The sequence below is a fragment of the Leuciscus leuciscus genome (assembly GCF_965113295.1).
Source record: "Leuciscus leuciscus genome assembly, chromosome: 18".
In the NCBI taxonomy this organism is placed as follows: Eukaryota; Metazoa; Chordata; class Actinopteri; order Cypriniformes; family Leuciscidae; genus Leuciscus; species Leuciscus leuciscus.
Window position 1 is genome coordinate 15888165 of NC_138742.1, and position 14886 is coordinate 15903050.

At 37.3% G+C, this 14886-nt stretch overlaps 2 protein-coding genes across 2 annotated transcripts; one reads left to right on the plus strand and one right to left on the minus strand.

Annotated features, from left to right (window-relative positions):
- Nucleotides 1-32: 32 nt before the first annotated feature.
- nol9 (nucleolar protein 9) lies at nt 33-8670 on the minus strand. The gene is made up of 13 exons (XM_082144706.1): nt 8173-8670; nt 7298-7845; nt 6473-6698; nt 4917-5047; nt 4371-4515; nt 3221-3317; nt 2950-3047; nt 2665-2826; nt 2129-2381; nt 1872-1986; nt 1593-1767; nt 1279-1412; nt 33-518 (listed from the first exon to the last, which is right to left on the minus strand). Exons 2-13 carry the CDS (start codon nt 7784-7786, stop codon nt 396-398), a joined length of 2148 nt encoding a protein of 715 aa, XP_082000832.1. The 5' UTR covers nt 7787-7845; nt 8173-8670; the 3' UTR covers nt 33-395.
- A 115-nt stretch (nt 8671-8785) lies between these two features.
- Nucleotides 8786-14775, plus strand: zbtb48 (zinc finger and BTB domain containing 48). The gene is made up of 11 exons (XM_082144705.1): nt 8786-8954; nt 9790-10542; nt 10767-11062; nt 11597-11708; nt 11843-11935; nt 12016-12102; nt 12218-12372; nt 12592-12728; nt 12827-12991; nt 13588-13676; nt 13783-14775. The coding sequence occupies exons 2-11, from the start codon at nt 9790-9792 to the stop codon at nt 14209-14211; spliced, it is 2316 nt and encodes a 771-aa protein (XP_082000831.1). The 5' UTR covers nt 8786-8954; the 3' UTR covers nt 14212-14775.
- The last annotated feature ends 111 nt before the right edge of the window (nt 14776-14886 follow it).

The following is a 14886-nucleotide window of genomic DNA, read 5'->3' on the forward strand; positions in this document are numbered from 1 at the left end:
AATGTAATTTTTGCAAATGACAATGAACAAGATTCATTTTGGCAAAAATGAAACTCACTTTAATATTTTACAGTCTGCATTATCTTGGTTTGGGAATGTGACTTGAGAAAAGAAAACAAAGACTCATGATATTTTTAAGAAGATATTGACAAACTGTAACAGTACAGCAAATCAAAACAAGTTTCCCATATAGATCTTAAACATGGAGCCATTCAACAAGAGATAAAGCAACAACATATGCACTCATACTTTTCTCCATAGTATACAGTTCCAAAAGCCAAGATTCTTGTGTAGATTTGTACATTCAATGGCAAATTTTACCTACATTTTAGGCTATAAAACAAATACCAGGATACAAATGTCATTCACAGAAAGTAGAGTCCATACAGAAGAACTTAGTTATTTGACTTTATAAAACCAGGTCTTGTCAGTCCTTTGTAGATGTGAAGCTTTCCTGCCCCTTTGACTTCAAAGCTGTAGTCCGTGGTGACGTAAGGTAAATCTCCATCAACTCCAAGCTGGAACAAGAGAAAGAGAAGTTAAGTACAACTGACAACAAAGACTCATCAGGTTGATAACCTGTCAACATGACCATTTACCCAAATGGTTTTATATAATCTGTACCCTTATATTCAGTGAGTAAAGTGTAAAATGTACCCCAGCGGTTTGTAAATGTCTAATGACACTTAACAATTACCCATTAAATAAAATAGAAAAACAATACCCCCTTTAACCATTTTATGGATGTCAATGATCTACACTTCTGTTGAAAAGTTTGAGGTGAAAAGGATTTTTATTTGAATTTTTTTATTTTACATTAACACTTAGAAAAACAACACTTTTTTTTAATACACAGCAAGGACACATGAAATTGATCAAAAGAGACTAAAGACATTTACATTGTTAAAAAAATATTATGTATCAACTTCTGAAAATATATAATATTTTGTAAAAAAAAAAAAAAAAAATTAATTAAGCAGCACAACTGTTTTCAACATTGTTAACACCAAGAAGTGTTTCTTATTTCTGAAGGATCATGTGACACTGAAGACTGGAGTAATGATGCTGAAAATTCAGCTTTCCCATCACAGGAATAAACTACATTTTAAAATATAAAAACAGTATTTTAAACAGTAATCCTATTTCACAATATTACTGTTTCTACTGAATTGTTAATCAAATAAATATAGCCTTGGTGAGCATAAGAGGCTTATTTAAAAGAAAACTTGACCAACCCCAAGCTTTTCAAATGGTAATGTATATTGCTGATTCACATACCTGCTTGGTGAGCAATACTTTAGGCAGAGAGATCTCTCCCAGCAGAAGACAGTTCACGTGCCTCAGGACAGAGGGAGATACTGGAGTAACCAGAAAGTACAGACCTCGTGCCATGTCTACCCCTCTCAGAACACCTTAAAACACAACAGCAGGTAAACAATTACAGCTTCATATCTTTATTTTTATATAAGCTTCATATCTTTATACTTAAGTCTGCATGATGTATATTAAATGTTAATGCAACAACATATGCAATGCAATTTCACAGAACAATTCCATCTCAAATCCACATATTAAAGGCCTTGAATACACACCTAGGCCCACACATTGACAGATAGGAGTTTGGGAGAGTACAACAGGACCTCCTCTGCCCACAACCTTCTCACTCAGACAGCATAACCCTACTATACTGGCATTGGCCGCATAAAGGATGTTGTTGGGTGCAACCTCACAGTGTGTTACCCCTATAGCCACTGATGAGTGTGGGACCTGCAATAACAGAGCATAAAACATGATCAGAATTTAATACATTAAATAATGTTTCCAAAAAAAGGAAAAAAATGCAAAATAATATATATATATATATAAAAAACCTGGTAGGGTATGAAGCAGTGAAGCGGGCGGATGGGACCAGGTTCTGAGGACTGAAGCTTACTGAAGTAGCTGAGCAGAGCCAGGTCTCGCAGCTCATTACTGCGCTGATGTTGCCTAAGATGAATGCAGAATGGAAATTTACTTTGGTTTGTTAAGTAGAACTAACCAAAAATGACCTAGTTAAATCTTCACCACAAGAACTGCCAACAGATCATAGGTACAGTTACAATCGAAAAGGTGCAGCTGGCTGCCTTACATTTCTCCAGCTGTCCCAGCACCTTCAAATTCTGACTGGACACTGAGAAATATATGAGATCGAATGGTGAGGTGACTGGCTGGCTCCTCTGTCAAGGTGGATGTCGTCGGTGGGTGCGTCTGCCAGCCGTGGGCAGTTCTGAGGAACTCTGGGGTGAGAAGGTGACACTGTGGAGCATTTCCGTAACTCAGCTGCACTACATGGGTGACGGATAAAAGACGAATGAGGTCTACCAGTATCTGAAAGCCATGGCCTGTGAAAGAGAGAAAGACATTTGTTAGCAAGTTAGTACCAGAAACTCAAATGAAAACAATTCATATATCACAAAAAGATAAATATATTTACTAGGGCTACCAATTAAAAACAAACAATTATATTAAAAATGTAATTGTCTGACTCGTATATCACGTCATTAAATAGTTTGACAGCCCTAATATTTGCAAAAATATTCAAGATCCAATTATGAGTCCATATTTCTACAGTTCAAATCAATATTCCCATTTTATTGCCTTTCATGTGCAATTATTTTTGCTGACCTCTGATCCAGCCCATTGTATTGATGATGACAGGACTCTCTCCACTGACATGGCGCCAGAGGGATTTGAGAGACTCCAGATACCGATCAATGTCAGCGTGACACTCTGCCTGGCCATAATACACCATGTGCTTTGGGTCACGCATGTGTGTGAAAGGAGGCCCTGAAAAAAATAAAAAAAAAATAAAAAAAAAGTTCATTTGTTTGGGTGTGTAAAATCAACACATGCTAAATGTAAGACAGTTGAATTTCTACAGTACAAAGCTCCTCTGAATTAGCCACATACCCAGCAGTGGCTCTGTAACTGTGCATAAGGAAAGGCATCCAGGAGGGGTGAACTCAGTCTGGCCTAGATCACACTCCAAAAACTCTACACTTACAGTGCTGCACACATACAACAAGGCAGAGAGAAATATATCACCTTAAAATTACTATGCATGCAAATTTCTTACCATCATGCACACAACTTGGCATGCAGGCTAGCCTACAAAAACACAAGATTATTCTAAATTCATCCTCTAATAAGCAAACTGATATAATGAACTGTTTGAACTCACTGATTGAGCAGGCTGTTAAGAAGGTGCCGATTGAAGGTGGACTTGCCAACGGATTTCCCCCCACACACAAGAATTACAGGACAGCGGTCAAATTCCCCTGTGGACAAAAAACATTTTACGTTACTTAAGACAGAACACATTTCCCTGCACAGGGGAAAAAAAATAGTTAATCGAATTAGTAAATCGTGGGAACAAATTTTTTCACGTCATGAGGTTCCATACATTTCACAGAGCACAAATAATTCCTTTTCTCATACCCTTAAAGGGTTCACCCCAAAATGAAAATTCTGTCATTTACAATCGAAAGTCGAACTCTTACAAATTCTGTCATCGATTCTGATTCACAAGCTCTTGATTTGATTTAAATTTTGCTAAAAAAATTTTTTGTATATATATCAGGTACAGGTACAATCTCTCAACTAATGCTGTAAACTATACAGGGAACCCTGTCTGTTGGTAAATTACTATAATATTTAAGGTTAAAGATCCCCTGTGGTGAACAACACGTTTTTAATGTCTTTATATATTTGTGTGGTGTTTTTAATATGCTTTAAGACAAACCATGTGCAAATTCATAGTATTTCTCTTTAAAACTACAGTGTACCAGTAAGAGTTTCAAAAACGTGGTTTAAAACCGCCCCTGTTCTCTTCTGTCACAAACCTGTAACCAATCCCATCAATGTGCTGGGCTTTCCCTACCATTACTTCTAGGGATGCTGATTTCTTAGAAGGCAGCTGTCTGTCTCCGAGATGGCGAACGGGAACATGGTTTGTGAAGCATTAGCAACACATTATTAGCTGTTTGATAACGTAGTCAAGTCAAATGCTAATGCTAATAATATCAATTACCATTATATGTCAACTTTTATTCAAATTCTGAATGGATTACAATATAGCCTAGAAAGTGAGCAAAGACAGCTCCCTTTATTAGCATTAAACAGCTGTCACTCATCTCAGCTTGCGATCTCACAAAGTTTCGTTATAATCAATGAAGTGGTCTGTCTACACTGCTCAATGAATCTCTTATTTACATTATGTCTTAATGAGAGGGTTTGCGAGCATGCAGAACTAAGCACTGAACAAAAACCCAGCCGTTTTTTTGTGATTACATTTCCTTTAAAATATGGTTTGAACAACTATTAAAATTTACCTGCCCAGGCACTGAGCAAACTGCTTATAGCTTCTCTGTAGCTAGGTGACATCACCAGACCCTGTGCACAGGGTCCACGCAAAGCTGTTACACCCACGGCTGACAGGACGGGGTTATAGATGGCAGCCTGGGACTTTATCTCCTTCTGCAGAATGCATAAACAGAGACACAAATATATCTGTTGCTATGCCAGGGTGCTCAAACAAACAAATATATCTGTTGCTATGCCAGGGTGCTCAAACAAACAATGTCGAAAGCGCCACAGTGTTTACATTCTTCAGAAAGACAACCTACAAATGGCTTACTTATACAGTAGTCAACATTTGAAGTGGATCAAAAAAGTTCATCAAAGTTGTCCTAAGACAAGAACGGGTATTGTTCAAAATTCATGTATAACTTTGATGAAAGGTTTTGATCCACTTCAAATGTCGACTACTGTAGTTGCCTTTGCATATTAAACTGGGAATGCATTTTATCATAACAAACAATATACACATCTGCTATTTAAACATGAACACGCAAAATCTGAAAATGTCACCGACTTACCGAGTTAAGACCGAAGATCTCTGCGAGTTCTGAGAAGCTGGAGAGAAAGCGTGTGAGCGGTGTGTCCAGAGGTTCCAGAAGAACCACACAGGAGTCCGAGTCCACCTCACTCATGAGCTTTTTACTTGGCTCTAGACATAAAAAGACAAATTGCAACAGAATTTTAGAAAGTGGGTGCAAAAAAGAACTTCAGTGCAGGTAAAAAATTAAAGGTAACACTACGGGCAAAAACTGTTTTTTCAGGCCCTTTCATTATGTGTTGTTTCGGACTGGTGGGAAAAAAAAACATCCAAGAAACTAAAAAAAAAAAAAAAAAAACTTGTAATACAATTTTTTTTTGCCATTCTTAATGTAATCAATCAACTGGGTAAGTATGGTGATATCTATTAGTACATTTTTTAACCCATTAACCTAGGATTCCTTGCCTTAAAGGGACATTGTGTAGGAATTTCTCCCATCTAGTGGTGAAATTGTATTTTGCATTCAAACGAATAATGCTCTCCAGCGCCTCACTTTTTCAAATGCGCGTTGCATCTACGGTAGCCGTTATGTACCTAAAAGCTATGACAGGATGTCTTATAATAGCACTTCGAGTTTTTCTTCGGGTGAACATGTTTGTTATTTAAAACAAACTGAAACTTGAAACAACGAAAAAAAGAATGTTACAGTATGAACTACTGACTGTCAAAAACATTAACTATGGTAATTAGTAGTAATGCCTTCTTTACTCGTTATATTTTTTGAAGTATGTGCATTGTTAGATATCATCATCATCAGAGCCTTCTCTAACATTACTTTACTCAATAGCTGCTATTCATCAAAGAGCCTGTTTAACTTTTAACTATAAATGTTCGACTGTCTATATAATAAAGTACACAACCAAGCAATGAAAAAAAAGCTTGTAATTAAGACTGTAACATTGACTTACCTGTCGAGAAGAAAGCAGGCAACTTCAGGGTCTCTTTTGAAAGCTTTCTCCTGCATTAGCTATCCTGACAGTAACCCTTGTTTTTGTAATCTCCGGTCACGTTTCCTTTTACGATCTATTTTGGACTTTTTCGACGACGAGGACTCCTTATCCTGTGACTCATATGTATGTATGAATGAACGGTGTATAAATAACCGTGCAGTGCAGCCTTTTAAACTTGCCGCGGCAGTGACAAGCGCCTCTCACTGCTCTGCTCCTCCGCTTCTGCTGGCTTCAGTCACGTGACGCTGGTTCTGAACGAAACGCGTTGTGGAAACGCGTTGGCCTAGTACTTTTTGTCCCTCTCTGCTATTATAGTTTTTCAAGATGGCGGAACTACATGGAAGCCTCCGTGGACTTACCCGTCCCATGTATATAAAGATAATAAATTCTTCGTTTACGAGGATTAGTCTGAACATTGGCATAGGTATTTGTACACCATTGAGGGCATATTTATGAATAAAAATATAGATTTTAGATAATAAAATACCTAAAAAGCTACACATTGTCCATTTAAAGGGTGATACAAAAATGAGAAAAAGGGTCATTAAAATGAATTAGGGAGGCAGGATATCCCTTGTGATGCTACCTGAAGAGATATATTTGCGAATAATGGCTTTGGCTTCCAGCAGCCCCTCTTTCTTGTTCTTGCTGGAGCCCCCAAAGTTGTTTCCAAAGGCCTTGATGGTGAGAGGGCAGTGAGACGGTGGTGAGAACAGGGGGTAAGGTTGTTGTCCCTCCTCTATTGTGAAGCCCAGGACCTCTACATGACCATAGAGGCAAGTGAGCAGGCACTTTCCACGGAAACACAAGACCTGTGCAGACAATAGACACAAAAGTTAGCTTACGTGCAGAAACTAATGATGGACTGATATATACTGGCCTGGCTGATTAATTGGCTGACATTTGTGTATTTTAAAGTTTGCAACAACTGGCTGTAATGCTAATAGTCACAATATTAATACTAAAATAACGATAATAAAAATAAGTTAATACAAATTAACAACAATAGACTTGGTAGTTTCCCTTTATGTCAGTTTAAAATATACTAGTCTTCATTTTTTATTAAGAGAAATTTATTTACAAGTTGCATGCACAAATTGAGCAAATAGAGCTAAATAAGTTTATTGAATTTTAGCATTTTTATGACCATCTCACGCATTAAGGCCAATTCACACCGCACTGACAGACGGCGAAAGACACATTTTCGGTTTTGTCAGATCAGTGCGTTGAAATCTGTTGGCATCTGTCGGAGCTTCCGTCGATTGAACATGCTGAATTGGAATTATAATGTCTGATAAGTGTCTGCCTCTGTCAGAGCAATGTGAATTGGCCTTTAGGTGTAACTGTACATGCACACATAAACAAATAAATCACTGATTCAAGTCAACATCATAGTGGTTAAATATCTTACCTGGTCTTGTTTCATGACTAAAACAGCACGGTTGTGGGTATGGTCAAGGTGGGCATGGAATTGAAGCTCGTCTTCCTTCTGCTGGTCTGTGTCAGGTAAGGTTGAACTTTCCATGCCGTTCTGAAGAACACTATTGGCATATTCACTCCATTCTTGAGAGTCCACAGATGCGCTGCTGTCATCCAGTTCTGTGCCTCCATTTGTGTGGACATGAGGAAAAGTCACAGAAGTGGCCTCAACCTTTCCCTCCTTGGCACAGCTGTTTTCAGGGAAAATAGTCACAGGTTTCGCATTCAACTTCTTCAACCGTTTTACTGTGTGTTTTTCCCTTTTGGCTATCCGTTGCTCCAACTTTGCAGTCCCAGAACTTGTGTTTAGCAGAGTTGAGTCCAGACTGCGTATTTTTTTGTGCCATTTATTCTTGCTGTGATGTTTGGTGGCATTTCGTTGCTCGTGTTGGGACCGGGAAGAAACCTTGTGTACTTTCATTGTCACACGATGAACTCCAACGAGCCTAAAAACAACATAAATCCAGGGCAGGGGAACACCTGTGAATGAAGACAGTAATGATGGGATCAGCATACCTGGCATCACTAAAAAAGTTTTCTCTATACGAAATGCATTCCCTTGCCTTCTAAATTTGAAAAAAAGAAGAGAAAAACTCAAGAAAAAAGAATGAAAGAAACGAACAAATGGGGGAAAAAGAAAGACAGATTATAAAAGTACGTACATACATACAAACAGACAGAAACTTTAGTTAGTTGGTAAAATATGGTGTAAAATTGTAGCATGATCATACATTATTAACAACCACTAGTAAGATGATCAGTTGTTAATATGAATGCCGAAAGCCACTTTCGTGGTTGTTCACGAACCTGTTTGAAGTGAGAAACGGCTGTAACCGGCGATTCTCCTATACAAATTATTTTAATCAAATCAGAAACGTGAAACACGTAAAACCAGAGTCTCTGTGAATATGCTGCCGTTTCTATGTAACTGGCAGTGGCTCAATGCAAACATCAAAATCACGCTGCACGATGCTGTTGTGGTTCCACTCCACTAATCGAAACCGTTCATTGCCCCCTTTTGATCTACTTTAAGACCGCATTGTCACTGTTTGTTGAATACGTTTGAAAGCACACATATAACAGAAACAAAGATGAAGCGTAAAACATGTTAAATACGACTCGGTGGCTAACAGGAACGATTGTGTGCAGCACTGGCGCCTCACGGTTAGCGTATGTGCCATGTGACGGACAGTAACAGATTTTCCGGAGTTTGACTGAACTTTGATTCCACACTACCACTCTGAATTAATACTCCACTATAACATAATTCCCCATAACTATCAAAACATTTATACATTTGAAGAATTAGTGTTCACTTTGGTTGCATGAGCTAAACAACGTAATCAGCTCATATGTGAAGAAAGTCGAACTCTGCGAAATAAGTTGAATGGCCAGATTCCACAGAGCTCAAACAATATTGCAACGTCACTTCCTGTTTCTGTTTCAACATGGCTTCTTGTTGTTAAACCCAAATTAAGCATTTGATGCTATATAATATATAATTAACTCACTAAATTACATTACGCCTATATGTCGAGTTTGCGTATATGAAAAGAAACATGAGAGCAACGATCTAATTTACGTGGAAGGTGAGTCATACACAGTTGATTGTGCGGCGAGTAGTTTAGGGAGCGTCAGTAAAAGGCGGACATCGTGGTTAACGTTTAGGTAATATTAATTAATTAGATTGTCGATTATCAGTCAAAGTAATTCGCATGGTATTGGGAAGCATTATTAAACATGGATGGATGAAAATGTGCTGAATTATTCTTTGCACTGTTTCATAAAATGAATTGCGCCAAAATAAGTAAGATCTTGGAATAACCAACTGTGCTTGTAGAACAATAATTGCAGTATTTCATAATGTTCAAGAATTACTTAAAGTTGCATGACCTCTACAAACATTATGTCTTCATGAAACATTTATTAGTAAAGACAGTATAGTAATAAAACCTGAACAGCCAGATGTATATTGTATTTTACACACTTTTATCATTATTCTGAGCTTTAACATTTTTTATTTAAATATCCACGAATACAATTATTAATAATATTTAAAATGTTAATAAAATATTTACAATTTAAATGAAAATGTTAAAAATTATTGTTTCATAAAACGAATTACACCAAATAAGCAAGAATGATTTTTGCACTACCTCTACTGGCATTATATCTTCTTGAAACATTTATTAATAATGACAGTATAGAATAAAACCAGAACAGACACACTTTTTTGTATATTTTTAATTATTATAAATATCCATGAATTAGCAAAAAACATTTACATTTTTATTTATTTAAATTTAAATATAATATTTATAATTTAAATATTTGATTTAAATGTATACATTCAATGTATGCTGTCTTTCTTTAATTTCATTCAGATCAAATTTGAAATTAAATTGATGTGTCTTGCATGTCTAGATGGAGATACCTGCTCAATGGTCCTCTCATGCTCAGCGGGTGCTGTCCTTGCTCAACAAACAGAGGGGTCTTGGCCACTTCTGCGATGCCATGCTGAACACAGCAAGTGGGCAGGTGCATCTGGCCCATCGCAATGTTCTTGCCTGCTTCAGCCACTTGTTCCAGGAACCCAGTTCCTCACCGTGTATACAGATCGACCTGCCATTAGAGTGCCCTGATGATGGACTTGAGCTACTGCTTCATTTTTTTTACACTGGTGAACTCCAGTTAGATGACAGCAATTTAGAAAAGATTCAGAATGCAGCTAGCGGACTGTCAGTGCCGGATTCTCTCATACCTTGCCAGGGTTTGCCAGGTGCAGAGACTCTGCAGTCACCTGCTGCCTTGAGTGAAGAGGATGAAGCCAAACCGCTATTCCCTCTCACATCTGCAGACCCTCAGCCTGATCCGACCCTGAAAGGAAAGACTAGATCTTGGCAGAGGACGAAAAATAAACCTGATGCATGCAGGTTCGGTTCACCGGTCACAGCTAGCGATGATGACACCCCTGCCTCGACGTCCACTACCACCACCCGCTCTGGAAGGCGTGTAAAAGGGCCCAGTCGACTAGTCGGGGAAAGTCCCATGTCTGCTGTTACGAGGCAGGGAGCAGGAAGGAGAAAACCATCATCATCTTTAGATGATAAAGAGCAGGACATTGCTGCCACTGAGGAAGGAGATCATCTCAAACATCAAGACATGAGTGAGGCTGAGGTACTCTGTACATTTATATTCAACCAGAAAATATTTATTGTATTCAAATCTATTTCTACTAGGTAGAATGCATTGATCTGACTATGAAAATCGGATGCATTGATTATGAAAGTTGCTCTAATAATCCCCAATGTATTATCTGTTCGGATTTTCATTTCATAGTACATCAAAATCCTTGATTTTACCTGTAATCTGTACTACATTTACTATTGTGTATCTATTAGCTGGTGGATGGATCTGTTGGTGATCAAAATGACGATGATGACGACAATGACAATGACGATGATGACTATGACGGAGGTGAGAGTATGGATATTCTTAATGAGGGAACCGATGAAGAGTATATGCCTCATGACTCACCTTGCTCAACCCCAAAGACTCCACGGGGAAAGCGCAAACTTAAAAGTACCAATAAAGAGAATGGAGAAGGAACATCTAAAAACGGCAAGAAAGGCTCTGTCCAATGTCCAACATGCCACAAAACATTCCTCAGCAAGTACTACTTGAAAGTACACAACAGGTATGTGCACACTATCATTCTAAATTCTGGGTTTGGTGGATTTTTAAATGTTTTTGAAAGAAGTCTCTTATGCTAAAGGGACTGTTTTCTGTTTTAATATATTGTAAAATGTAATTTATTCCTGTGATGTCAAAGCTGAATTTTCAGCATCATTACTCACATGTTCCTTCAGAAATCATTCTAATATGCTGATTTACTGCTCAAGAAACATTTCTTACTATAAAAAAATTGGAAAATTGTGGAAATGATGATACATTTTCTTCAGTATTATTTGATGAATATAAAGCTCAAATGAACAGCATTTATTTGAATTGGGAATCATTTTTAACATTATAAATGTCTTTACTAAAATGTCACTTTTGGTCAATTTAATGGGACCCCAAGTGTATGAACGGTAGTGTAGATATGTAATTCATAGTACATACATATGTAAGATTAATGTTAAAGGCTGTCTGGTAATTGCAATTTAATTAAGAATTTTTTTGTAATGAATTAATATGACTGCTCTTTTCCTTCCATCTTGATGTCTGCAAGGAGACATACAGGGGAGAAGCCCTTTAAATGTGCTAAATGTGGGAAGTGCTACTATAGGAAGGAAAACCTGCTGGAGCATGAAGCCAGGAATTGTCTTAGCAGAACAGAGGTGGTGAGTTTGATAATGGGGGACTTAAAATATGCATACATGCAATAGGAATAACCATAATGTGTCATTTTTGGCGTTTACTGAATCTAATGCACATTGGCAACTTACTTCCTGCACCTTTTTAAAATTTGTGCCAGGTTTTTTCGTGTTCAAAATGTACCATGACCTTTAAAAAGCGACATGAGCTGCGTCTTCACACAGTCACGCACACAGGAGAGATGCCCAATAAGGTACATCATCCATTGTAGAGGTCAGATGTGACCTTTTGTCCAGGGACATTTCGGCAATGTAATTTTATTTGTCGTTTTAGTGCACATCATGCCCTGAGCAGTTCATGCAGAAGAAAGATCTCAGGATCCACATGATTAAAATTCACGGAGCTCCTAAACCACACGCAGTAAGTTACTCTAATGCTAATAACTTGGTCTGCAATACCATAATGCCCTGTCATTGAAATCTAAACAAAATTTCAAATCAAATGTTATGTATTACTAATAAAATGTGTTGTGTAGTGTTCATTGTGTACCAAGTGTTTCCTGTCCCGCACTGAGCTACGTCTGCATGAGGCAGCCAAACATCGCGGTGAGAAACTGTTTGTGTGTGAGGAGTGTGGCCACCGGGCCTCCAGCCGCAACGGCCTGCAAATGCACATCAAAGCCATTCACAGGCATGTGACTTATGACATCACTGAAACATGCTTTAATTGTTGTTTATAATATTATTAATTATTTCGGTCTGCCTTTCAAAGATGATATGCATGCATGCATGTGGTGAGCAGACAATAAAACAATGTGAAGAAATCTTTTCGTGATGTTTATGTATGTAATCTGTTTTGTGTTTACCGGTTGGATTAATGCTGAACCATATTTGTTGCGCTTCTCTTCAGAAATGAGCGTCCTTTTGTGTGCGAGTTCTGCAATCATGCTTTTACCCAGAAAGCCAATCTCAACATGCACCTTCGAACACATACTGGAGAGAAACCTTTCCAGTGCCACCTCTGTGGCAAGACGTTTCGCACGCAAGGTAACTTTTTCTTTCCGATTCATTTTTAAACCGGAATCCATGTAGTTTCTCTATTACTTTTGTATTATTAACCGAATGTTTTCTGATTGTGTGAGCAGCGAGTCTGGACAAACACCACCGCACACACACAGGAGAGCGGCCATTTAGTTGTGAGTTCTGTGAGCAACGCTTTACTGAGAAAGGTCCTCTATTACGCCATATAGCCAGCAAACACCAAGAAGGCCGACCACACTTTTGCCACATCTGCAACAAAACTTTTAAAGGTGAGATATCTGGACATAAAGAGTTATACAGTTACACTTTTGAGGCAATTTGGTGACATTTTTTTACTTGCATGATAGATAGATAGATAGATAGATAGACACATAGATAGATACATATATATTGATCATTTTTTAGATTATTATTTTTGACTTGAAATAAATTAACATTTACATTGTTAAAATGTAGATTATTTTTCATTATACATGTATTTAATTATACAAAATGTATATATTACATTCAATAAATGTTATATAAATTATATAAAATGTATTTAGTTTATATGACATTATAAATATTATTTTCATTAATGTCATTGTTTTAATTTTGTAAAAAATTTTTTTTATGGATTATTTTCTATTATGTTTTACTTGAATTACATGCATTGGTGATAATTTTCTTTTAATAATTTTAGATATTTTATACAATTTATATATATAAACATTTATTTATCTAATTCAATAATATAAATACATTTTGTGTAAAATATATGAATAGTTTTATTTATTTTTTATTTAAAAAACAAGAATATATGAAAGGCAGTGGTTTAAAGTAATTCATACTGAATAACAATTTATATCCCATGATGCCCTATCAGCCATCGAGCAGCTCCGTGTTCATGTACGACGTCACAAAGGCATGAGAAAATTCGAGTGTTCTGAATGTGGTTACAAGTTCACCAGACAGGTACGAATTAGATGTATTTATGGATTAACATATCAGATGTTTTTTTTTTTTTTTTTACATTTTCTACTTGAGGTCTTAAGAGCTTATTCAACCTTGCTTTTGACAGGCACATTTGCGACGACACTCACAGATCCACAACCGCGTGGAGAACTACAACCCCAGACAAAGACGGTTACGTAACCTAATTGTGGAGGATGAGAACGCAGCTGCCTCATCCAGTCCTTCCAGCCAGACAGAGGTTCAGGCAGGACCAGCGGACATGGTTAACCTGGTTATCCAGCCAGAGACGGTTGTGGTGGAACAGGTCGTCTCAGCCTCTGCTGGAGGAACAGGAGGAGACCAGGCCACATATTCAGTGAATGGTGAACAGACTGGGTTTGCTCTGACTGGAAGGACTGATGGTGGAATCGAGCATACTCCGTTCACTGTGGCAGATGTGATGGAGCAGACATTGCTGGTGACCGACGCGTACCCCATCCATCAGTCCAGTGTGGTGGTGGAACTGCCCAGCGCTGGAGCTGATGGGAAAGTTTAAATGGAGACTTTTTGACTCCAAAGCAAAGACGTGTTCATGTTGGAATATGTATTAAAAGTCATTGAGACATGTCAAGCATTGTAGATAAACAGTATTCTTGCATGAAATACAGGTAAGAAACTTTGGATATAAACGTCTTTAAAGAAGTATCAAGCGTGATATGACAAGATTTTCAATGAATTTGAAATCATGAGATTGTCTACTGTACTCAGTATAAGTCATTTGAGCTCAACTTCTGCAAAAATGCATCGCTGTTAATCAACGTTTCAGGTCAAACTATGTCAAATTTTTGCTTGAAAATGCTCTTTCGCTGTTTGGATGAACAGGCAAAACTTAAAGCTTTTTATTCTATATGGAGAAAGTGAAATCTTATTTCTACTAGCTAATTGACTGGCACTTTAAGCCACAAGATGTTTGACAAATTTGGATTTAATAATGTACAACCAAAGTTCTTGTAAGAGAATGTCATGATTTATTCAGCATCTGGATTTCATAATGTAAATTAAAAACAGTCATAAGCTTCATGTATACTCTTGTTTTAATAGAATAAATCATTAAAACACAAATCCAAATCTGTGTCTGTTTTATTAATTTCATTGCACTTCTTGTTAAATAGTTTAAAGTACTTATTACTTAATTGCATTAGAAAAATACTTAAACCTTGATTTAAAAAAA